Source organism: Quercus suber, unplaced genomic scaffold (assembly GCF_002906115.3).
Source record: "Quercus suber isolate HL8 unplaced genomic scaffold, Cork oak 2.0 scaffold_1108, whole genome shotgun sequence".
NCBI classification, from domain to species: domain Eukaryota; kingdom Viridiplantae; phylum Streptophyta; class Magnoliopsida; order Fagales; family Fagaceae; genus Quercus; species Quercus suber.
In genome coordinates this window covers 83,959-95,028 of record NW_027070513.1, presented here as the reverse complement: position 1 = coordinate 95,028, position 11,070 = coordinate 83,959, and the positions used below count along the sequence as shown (strand labels likewise).

Here is an 11,070-nt window from a genome sequence, read left to right as displayed (position 1 = left end):
CTTATATTACTGGTGGTTGATGAAAGACTATTCAATACCACCTTAAGATATGAATACAATTTCCAACTTAATGACAGGTCATCTGAATTATTATTCTGATTATTGCAGTTTGTTGAATAGCAGGTGTATGTGTGCATTTGTTGTCTTTTCTTGCAAGTTGACAAGTTGTCATGCACTTTAAATTCACTTTCAACACAATTGTCTTCACACAATGCACTTTCTGCACAAACCAACACAGCTCACAACATACAACAAAACACCAACACCAACAGCTCACAGCTCACAGCTCACAGCTCACAAGTAGCCAATTCACTTTAAACAAAAATACCAACAATATCTAACAGAAATAACACTTTCTCTTAAAAAGGCTTATATTATTAAATGGCTTCAAGCCAACAGCATCTACCACCTTACATAGTTCTCATTCTCAAACAATTCTTTCATAGTTCTATTACAAAAGCCATTGAGGACCAGCTTATATTACAAACCATCAGGCAGACTCAGTCTCATCATTCCAACATTCTCACTTGAGCCAAAACATGAAAACAACATAACCAAAATAAAAAAACACCATGACAGAATTAGTGTAATTCTGCACTTTCTCTCTTGCTCTAAAGCTCTCACTGCTATCTCCTTGGCTTGAACAGAGGAAGCTCGAAACTTTCTCTCCCTCTCAGTGGCTTTTGCTGCCCTGTGTTGAGCAATTTCTGCCATTTGGGTAGCTTCTGCTGCTGCCTGGATAGCTTCTGCTGCAGACTGGGTAGCTTTTCTTTCCCTTTCATGTGCAAGTTGCAGCTTTTGTTGCACCAAATGGGCAGCTTCATTCCCACGCATACAAGTGAGATTATCAATCCATCTAAAGAAAGGGCACTTGGGACCAACCTGTTCATAAATTGAGTTGAACACATGACATTCTAATCTCACGTGAATCAACTAGATTAAGTAAAAAGTATACTTACCTTATATCGGCTACAACCTAGAAACCTTCTCCCAAAATTATCCACTGTCAGACTTGTTCTCAACACACAAGTCTCATATGTACACATATGCCCACTTGAACCTGAGTAATTTCCACTCGAGGAAGACATCTATTACCAACTTCCTATGAATCAAAGCTACCATCAACAACTTGAAACCCCAGCTCAGAACCATAAAGCAGAAATGTCATACCTGGTGATGATCTATCTTCGAATATTCAATGCCTCAAGACAACCCAAAGTCAGAACCTCACCCACGAAACCACGATCAGGAAAATCAAAACCCCAACTCAGTTACAGGGATTTTCGCGTTCCTAGGGCTCGCGAGGGAAAGAGAGTGAGAAGAGAGTGAGTTTGTGTTGTTTGATCCGTGATATGTTCTAATTTGGAATTAAAACATGTTTGCCTAACGTCTGGGGTGAGGTGGGCAACGGGGGAGTAACGGATTGAAGTTCAGGTGAGCAAAGTGATAAGTTTTGAACCACGGGTAGGCAAAGTGAAAACGGCCAAACCTCAGGTGGGTTTACTGTAATTATCTCAAAGAAAAACCCCAAAATTTTTCAAAATAAAAAGAGGAACAATAATTTGAAATTGTTCTTCTTTCTCAGTATGGATCCGAACACAGCATTAGAGCTCGTAAAGCAGGGCGTTACACTTCTCCTCCTCGATGTTCCTTAATACACTCTCGTTGGTACCGATACTCAGTTATTATATTCTATATTCTTCTTCTTCTTCTACTTCTTTCTTCTGTTTGCTTTTACTTACAATTTATTCATCAATCAATCAATCACTCAATGTGGCAGATGTTTTCTGTTGGGCCTGCTTTTAAGGGTATCAAGATGATTCCTCCTGCTTCTCATTTTCTTTATCATAGTTCATCCACCAGGTTGCTTTAATTGTCAGAAATATTTATGTTCTTGTAATTTATTAGTTATTGTATTTTTATGCGATTTTTGTCTGTAGAGCAATTTCCTAATACTTGTTGCATATACGCAGAGATGGCAAGGATTTCTCACCAATTATTGGTTTCTTTATCCACGCTGCTCCTTCTGAGGTTTTAAATGCATTTACTTTATTTCCACTTTTTCTGCTTTACTTTGTACTGTGTTCAATTCGCTCAGCTCTTTGCCATCTATTGCTGTCTTAATGTCAATGCCATTTTGGAAACAGAAACTTGATTAATCTAGCTGTGGAACTGTGCTTCTAGTATTGTCATGTCGATTTGTGGTGCATCGGACAGTTGGAACATGATCTACAGATATAAATAGAGGGCTAAGTAGCATTGATACCAACATGAGATACAGATGCAATACAATACGGATATAATGATATGTGAGTTCTTGAAATATTATGGTACAATATGGTGGAGGCATGTTAATTGACTAATCAATAATATATATTTCTGCATACGAATTTCATTATTATTTTTTCATTCTGTAATGGGCAGCTTCATTCCCACGCATACAAGTGGGATTATCAATCCATCTAAAGAAAGGGCACTTGGGACCAACCTGTTCATAAATTGAGTTGAACACATGACATTCTAATCTCACGTGAATCAACTAGATTAAGTAAAAAGTATACTTACCTTATATCGGCTACAATCCAGAAACCTTCTCCCAAAATTATCCACTGTCAGACTTGTTCTCAACACACAAGTCTCATATGTACACATATGCCCACTTGAACCTGAGTAATTTCCACTCGAAGAAGACATCTATTACCAACTTCCTATGAATCAAAGCTACCATCAATAACTTGAAACCCCAGCTCAGAACCATAAAGCAGAAATGTCATACCTGGTGATGATCTATCTTCGAATATTCAATGCCTCAAGACAACCCAAAGTCAGAACCTCACCCACGAAACCACGATCAGGAAAATCAAAACCCCAGCTCAGTTACAGGGATTTTCGCGTTCCTAGGGCTCGAGAGGGAAAGAGAGTGAGAAGAGAGTGAGTTTGTGTTGTTTGATCCGTGATATGTTCTAATTTGGAATTAAAACGTGTTTGTCTAACGTCTGGGGGTGAGGTGGGCAACGGGGGAGTAACGGATTGAAGTTCAGGTGAGCAAAGTGATAAGTTTTGAAACACGGGTAGGCAAAGTGAAAACGGGCCAAACCTCAGGTGGGTTTACTGTAATTATCCCAAATTTTTATTACCATTTTTTTTAGCAAGTGGGGGAGGAAGATTTGAACCAAATTTCTTATATGTGGGAGGATTGAGTGATTGACCAAAACTACTTAATTGCAAGATACATTTAATAAATAGATTTCTTAATACAATTAAACTACAAGAAGTTCATAAATCATAACTTTATATCCATCCCTGTCATTTCCTCTTTCATTCTCTCTTGATTTGAACACATATTTTTCTGATCAAGAAATTGGACCAACTTTCAGAATTCATTTTTTAAAGTTCTAGCCTTTCAACCAGATGGAGTTTCCTTATCCTTACTGTTTGTACATATTTGACTGGTAACAAAATGCATCAAAGATATAAAAAAGAGTTTAATATTCTGTAAAATCAGTCAACAAAATTGAACTATTTGTGTTAATTTACAATAGACCCCTAAGCACAACTTGGGGGGTGGATCCTAAAGATGGAAAATGTAGTCTTTCTTCTGTCTAGTGAATCAATATTTCTATCAAGCCTGTGAGTTTCAAAAGCTTAAAATTAATTATGAAAATGAGTAAAAGATAGGGGAATTTTCCCACAATTTTCCTACTATCTAAAGCTCCATATATCATCAAATTGCTGGTTAGAGTTTAGACCACTTCCAAGCCATCATATTTTGTTCTTGTTTTGTCATGTGAGTGGCATTCTTCCATGCCCTTTCTCTTGTTGATGCTGGGCTCTGATTCCTTTTCTCTTCCCTTCAACAAATGGGGTTTGAGCTTATTCACATCAGATAATTGAACTGGTTTCAAAAAGAACTCTTCTGCTCCTTCTTCCAAGCATCTGATCAAACCAATTAGACCATGTTAGATTAAAAACTGAATTGAACAATTTTCATTTTTTTTTATAAAAATTTAAAACTAAATGCATTTTTTAGTAACTAAATTAAAACAAAAATGTATTTTATTCCCTTTACCTGTTAATCCTTGATGGGATGTTCTCTGAGGACATGATCACTACTGGTATATCTTTAAGAGATTTAGATTCCTGCAAATCAAATAAAATCACAAAAAGATTTTAGTTTGCTTCCAAGAAATTTTCTTAAACTATGCCAAAAGTGATGACTAAGACATCAAATTTGAATTGATCAACCATAATATATAGGCCATATTTGATGCACTAAATTCTCAGAAAAGGAAGAAATAAAATAAAATTCCATAAATTCCATATCTGTAGGTGGAGAATAAGTCAGCCCCACAGCTACAATATGAAAATCAATTAGAGGTCAGAAAAGTCATTGGGGAATGCATATTTGGCTTGGAAATCATCAAATCGAATCTCAAATCCAATACAACACACCAAAGTGTGTGTACTACACATAATGTCCTCTAATTTATACCCAATTTTGGGAAAAAAGTTGGTCAATCTAAATTTAAACTAATTTATATGATTATATTCCCTCTGTTCCCCAAATTATTGCCTTACCCTAAAAGAAAAAAAAGAATGCTCTCCCACCTCAATATTTCAAAATTTCAAAATTGCAAATTGCCCTTTTTACATTGAATTTTTTTTAAAGCATTTATATTTGTTATAAATTTAATCAATAAAAGGTTATTATTGTGAGAGTAGTACTAGAGAAGAGTAAAATAAATTTTTTTAAGACAAGACCTTTTTTTTTTTTTTTTTTTTTAAAATCCAGATATATGTTAAGACAATCAATTTGGTCTTTTTTTTTTTTTTTTTTTTTAAATCCAGATATATGTTAAGACAATCAATTTGGTCTATTTCCGGCCAGAACTTGTAACATAAACTCAAAATTCCATTAAAAAAAAGGTTATGAGCAACCCATACTCTTTATATAATTATTATATGGGAAAATTAAGCAATTAATAAAATGCTAAAAAGCTTACCTTGATCTTTCTAAGGAGATCATAGCCTGTCATTCCCGGCATACAGTAATCTGTAATGATCAAATTTACATCTACATCCTGTACGAGCAAAAAAAAATCATTATAAGTTAAAAGAACCATCAAAATTCAGAACCATTGAAATTGGATCAATTTCATGGTTCATATCAATCATTACAGTATCTAAAAATGTATATGATACCAAGTCCAAATAAAATAAGCATGTACCTGGTGATGATCATTTAGAGAAACAGAGGGAGCAAGTGCATCATTATGTTCATCTTCAAGCAAGCCCAGAAACTCTAAAGCCTTGCTACCAGAATCCACTGCAGTAACTGTGATAAATGAAACATACCCAGAAAGCAAATCTTAATTAACAATCAAAATCCAAGTTTAGATTTTGTAACACAACCTTAATTCAAAACAGAAACTTGGTTTTCAAAAACCAAAAAGAATATGAAATTACCATGATAAGAAGAGGTTTTTAGGAGCCTTTCAATCAACTTTCTGTCAAGGAGGCTGTCATCAACAGCCAGAACATGGTACTGAGCCTCTGCAGCCATACCCATGATTGTTTTTCTTGAGTTATATCAAAAGCAAGAAGAACCCAATGAGAAGAAACACAAGGAGGAGATGATATATAAGAAGAAGAAGAAAAGCACAATGAAAATGAGGTGGAAGAAAAGAACAAAGGGTGTGAGACTTTTAAATGGGAACCCATGACCATGAGGGAGGATGGGGTTGGGGTCAGAGTGAAGGAAATCCTCAAAGAAATCTGACAGTTTGGAAAGCAAGATCCGACAGATTTCGTCAATAATCTCCCGGATCTTCTATGTTGATTTTTGAATTAGAGAACAAGCAAAGAAGGTGCTGGTTTTCCTATTTTAATATTGGACTTGTTCATAATGTTCCATTTGACCCTTTTGAAAAGAAATAAAGGCAACAATATATTACTATTATGGTGTGCTATACTGCTCTTGATCATGACTTTTCTTTCAATTTTCAAAAAAACAAAAAACATATGTTAGAACTTAGAAATTTCCCATGCACGTGTGTCACACACAGAATTTCATAATTTTATCTATTGAGCTGGCAAATTGTGATTAGTGTATCCTCATTCTTCCAAGAACCTATCATTTAGAAATTTTTTGAAATATACCAATTATTACATACTATCTCAACAGTTTTGGAAAAACTTTTAAAAATTTTCAACAAGTTTATTGACATCAAATTTCATTAGTTTTTTTTTTCCCTCACAATTGGTAAGGTGTTAAGTAGTTGTAATTAGTGTAAAATAAAAGTGATATTAATAATGGTTCACGTGAAAGTGACTTTACACTAAGTACAAAATGACCCGCCTTAGCAAATTTTGTAATTTGTTGTGTTTATAGCCTTGTTAAAAATTTTATGTGACTAGAATTTTTTTCCCCACATCCAACGTATACCAACCACAAGCGTGGAATAAACATAGAGGCCATTGGCACGTTTGGGTTCTTAGTTCTTACTAGCTCTTGCAAATTGCTTAGTGAGATTTCCGGGTTTTTTTTTTTTTTTTTGATTGGAAGATTTCCGTTGTTAAGTTAAAACAAATTGGTCCTTTCCTGTTTCGAAGGGGCAACCTTGTTAGATGGAAATAAATATATTGCAAAGGGACTGCATATGGGTCCAATAATCGGAACTTACACATCCAACGTGTATACCTGCCAACAATTATTCTTTTCCCCATTTTATATGTTCCCTCCCCCCCTCTTGACATAGGTTAGCAATATTGTTTAAACATGAACCTTTATATTCATATTGTTTAGGGTTAAGAAATGACCGTCGGCTTAGTTAACCCGTTGTAAATACTCAAATTCAACATCATGAATACGGTAATACACCTGGAGCCTATAGACAAATAATATGTTTTCATGGGCAAATTCCCCTTGAGTGTGGCATAAGGTCGAATCAGAAGAGTCTTATATCATTAAAAACACGCATAATTCCATTACAAAAAACTTTATAAATATCATAAAATCCCTTTACTTGGGCGCTGAAAGAAAGGGGATAAGGAAAACAGAGCTTGATTCGTCTAGAATAACCAATTTATCAGATCCTAACAAAGATAGGCATTTTAACCTAATCTTAGATAAGAATCAAGACACCTTTCCTTTATAGGTTAATTACATGCGTGGTTTTAAAACGGACCAGATCGACCAATTCAACTAATCTGATTTTTAAAACCATGGTTAGATGTGTCTTGTAAAGAGAATGTCATCACAATAGTGACTGGAAGCTTGAAAGGATCATGGAAATAATGAATAAGTGCACAGTGGAAGCATTTACTAGACATGGACCTTAGAGGCAACACATGTTGTAATAGGAGATTAGGAGGTCCCCGTTACTAAATCGATTAATGAAAAGAATGATGATCTTTGTGCCATGTGACAATTTGTCTTTTGGAAATGATGACATTGAGCATGAGATCCTTGATAAGTGGATTCATAACGCTAAACATCCATGCCTAGAAATAGAGGTAAAAATATTTTGCGTAAGACAAGAAGAAGAGGTGGGACAAGCGAAAAAGTTAATAAATAGTAAATGAGAGAAGAAGTGAAGAAAAATGAGCAATAAGAAATCGATCTGACATTACGTTGAGTGAGTTTCTCTCACCTAGGTAACATTTTGTTCTCACCTTAGATCCCTATCTCGGTGTGAGGCTTAGGGCTGATTTCAAGTCTCTTGTTCTTACTTCTTTTTAGACTATTTGCCTTGTTTTTCTTCTTCATGTCACTATCATTGTATTCTCTCACTCTACATAATTCAATATATAATTCTTAGATTCACAATGTATTAAGTTTTACATATTTAAACGCTTTTTATCATCAAACTAAGACATCAACTAGTTTTACAATGCATTAAGTTTTACATATTTAAACATTTTTATCATTAAATTAAGACATTAATTGGTTTTTGGTGTAGGTAGTGATCGAACTTCAAATCTTTTATTCAATAATAAAAATTTTACCAGTTAAATTAACTAAAAGTCTAGAACTCACAATTTTTTTTTTTTTTTTTTATATAATTAATCTTACGGTCTCTATTTTTTTTAATAATGAAAAGTTGTACGAATAACCAATCCATTAAAGACCCTACTTCCACGTGAACTTATTGAAGAATCAATATATGAGGGGTCCATACGGTGAAGGCATTGTATTTGTAAGTGATCCTTTCATGTGGCTTCGATGGTAGCATGACCTCAACTCCAACAAAATCCCAATAGAGTAATCAACAACTTGCCCCATATGGGGACGAGTTTCCATGGTTTTATCTGTTCGGATTATACACATATTCCTATGTATGAAAAGGACAAAGTTTGTGCTCCTGGTTGTGGAGAATGTGTTTTCTATATATATATATATAGATCTAAATTTAAAAATGAAAAACGAGGAGTAAAAAAAATGTTGGACTTCCCAGGAAAAATGACAAAAACTTTGACTTGTTTTTGAACTATTCAAAACCTTACCAATATTTTTTTGATACACCTTAGACCTTACCAATATTTTAAGTTTGGAGCATTCGCTGACATTAATGGATATTGTCAATATTGGATAATAGTATCTCATTTGTAATAAATGATTTTCTGTCAAGATATTAGTGTTATTCTGGCAGATTTTTTAGGCCACTAATAAAAGATACTATGTGATACTCTGAAATTTTTCAATCAATCAAAATTTTTAACTGGACCAAAAGAAAAAAAAAATCATGATAAGATTTTTAACTTGGACAAAAAGCAATTGAAAATAAATCTATTTACAATTTTATCTTGATATATAGTTTAGTTATATAAATAGTCTTGTAACTCAATTGGTAGTTTGGTACTTTTGATAATATATAATGAAGAAACTAGTATAATAATTGTGTGGTACACGAATCAAGAATAATATATAAAGTAAAAAATTATTTCAATAATTAAATTAAATTGAATAATAAAAATACATAATAACAATTACTTTACATCATAAATAATGTCATTTAAGACCAAGTTTTAATCAAAAACCAAATATCATATAAACTATACAATAATTTAAATAATAATGAAACTCCTATTAAGTTTTTTGATTTTTTTAAAATTCCCCTCAAAAAAAAATTTTTGATTTTTTTTAAAAACTTTGACTTGTTTTTGAACTATTCAAAACCTTACCAATATTTTTTTGATACACCTTAGACCTTACCAATATTTTAAGTTTGGAGCATTCGCTGACATTAATGGATATTGTCAATATTGGATACTAGTATCTCATTTGTAATAAATGATTTTCTGTCAAGATATTAGTGTTATTCTGGCAGATTTTTTAGGCCACTAATAAAAGATACTATGTGATACTCTGAAGTTTTTCAATCAATCAAAATTTTTAACTGGACCAAAAGAAAAAAAAATCATGATAAGATTTTTAACTTGGACAAAAAGCAATTGAAAATAAATCTATTTACAATTTTATCTTGATATGTAGTTTAGTTAAATAAATAGTCTTGTAACTCAATTGGTAGTTTGGTACTTTTGATAATATATAATGAAGAAACTAGTATAATAATTGTGTAGTACACGAATCAAGAATAATATATAAAGTAAAAAATTATTCAATAATTTAATTAAATTGAATAATAAAAATACATAATAACAATTACTTTACATCATAAATAATGTCATTTAAGACCAAGTTTTAATCAAAAACCAAATATCATATAAGCTATACAATAATTTAAATAATAGTGAAACTCCTATTAAGTTTTTTGATTTTTTTTTAATTCCCCTAAAAAAAAAAGTTTTTTGATTTTTTTTTATAATTGAATTTTAATCATAGTATTATTTTAATTTTATTTAAACCTGTAGTAATCGAGTTTACTTAGGTTTATATTAATAATTTTAATGTATTTATAATAAATCATATGACAAACTTATATCCTACAACTTATAATACTTTCTTAAAAAAACATTATAATACTTACATTGAGTCAAATAGTGTATGCACAATGTGTATAACCCAATTTTATTATTAAAAAAATATATGTTAAAATATTCAAATAATATTACAAAATATAAAACTTCTTTTAAATTTCTAGAAACCTAGGTGATAAAATTTTAATAGGAGTAATATTTTAAATTTTTTTTTTTTAAAAAGCTTTGGTTATAAAGTTCACTTAAAGCAACTATGTTTTTTTTTTTTTTTTTTTTTTTTTTTTTTCCGTTAAACTCACGCCATTACCAAAACTGCATGCAACAATTGGTAACGCGAAGCAAGTTATAAACTCAAACACACACACCTTATCGTAAACCAACTATGTTAATTATTGTAATGAACTTATAATGTGACACATATCGTACAAGAAAAACCATTATTTTATTACCTTGAACTTTAATGGCTTGTTTGGAAGTTTAGAGAGGGAGGAGAGTAGAGGGGAGTAGAGGGAAGGGGAGTAGTGGGAAGGAGAGTAGAGGAGAATGATTCACCTCCACCTTATTTGGATGTTTTTAAAATTAGTAAGGGGGAAGGGAGTAATTAGCCTTTCTCCTTGTGTAATTTTGTTAATATAATAAGGATAAATTAGGTAATTTACTTGGTCAATAGTTTATGTACTCTACTCCCCCTCCAAATCTCTCCAATTTGGGGGAATTAAAATTGGGGAGTTAGAGGGAGTCCAAACCCCTCCAAACTCCTCCAAACTCCTCCCCCTCATTTTTTAAAAAACTTCCAAATAAGGTAATTGCATTACTCTCCCTCCCTTTACTCTACTCTCCCTCCTTTTTTAAACATCCAAACATGCCATAAATGTTTCTTGAAAAAACAAATATCTTTTCTAGTCAGTTCACTATAGCAAATCTTCAAAGAGAATCCTTGGAGTGTGCTAGAAGTTTTGGTTCATGAAGTGAATTTGTTGTTTTTGTGGAGGAAACCACTATAGAAGGATTCCTGTGGTTTCAGGACTATTGCAATAGAAAGGCAAGTGGATCGTTTGTAGAGATTATGTAGACGGTCTAAGCTATAAAGGATTTGGGAATCCTAATTATTTTGTAATTGTTCCTTCAAGA

General features: G+C 32.5%; 1 protein-coding gene and 1 long non-coding RNA gene across 2 annotated transcripts; one reads left to right on the top strand and one right to left on the bottom strand.

Moving 5' to 3' along the window:
• The first annotated feature begins 1,570 nt into the window (after positions 1-1,570).
• Positions 1,571-2,308, top strand: LOC136065740 (uncharacterized). Its single transcript, XR_010627338.1, has 4 exons — positions 1,571-1,664; positions 1,781-1,863; positions 1,974-2,031; positions 2,148-2,308. It is a non-coding gene; the product is annotated as an uncharacterized LOC136065740 (long non-coding RNA).
• A 1,164-nt stretch (positions 2,309-3,472) lies between these two features.
• On the bottom strand, positions 3,473-5,890 carry LOC112009940 (two-component response regulator ORR10). The gene is made up of 5 exons (XM_065769304.1): positions 5,467-5,890; positions 5,229-5,335; positions 5,004-5,081; positions 4,070-4,140; positions 3,473-3,936 (listed from the first exon to the last, which is right to left on the bottom strand). The coding sequence occupies exons 1-5, from the start codon at positions 5,567-5,569 to the stop codon at positions 3,744-3,746; spliced, it is 552 nt and encodes a 183-aa protein (XP_065625376.1). The 5' UTR covers positions 5,570-5,890; the 3' UTR covers positions 3,473-3,743.
• Positions 5,891-11,070: the final 5,180 nt, after the last annotated feature.

Coding starts and splice junctions, on each gene's coding strand:
- LOC112009940 (XM_065769304.1), bottom strand. CDS start 5,569: ATGGGTATGGCTGCAGAGGCTCAGTACCATGTTCTGGCTGTTGATGAC. Junction 5,336..5,466: donor AAAAACCTCTTCTTATCATG/GTAATTTCATAT, acceptor CATTTATCACAG/TTACTGCAGTGGATTCTGGT. Junction 3,937..4,069: donor ATCCCATCAAGGATTAACAG/GTAAAGGGAATA, acceptor TGGTTTGATCAG/ATGCTTGGAAGAAGGAGCAG.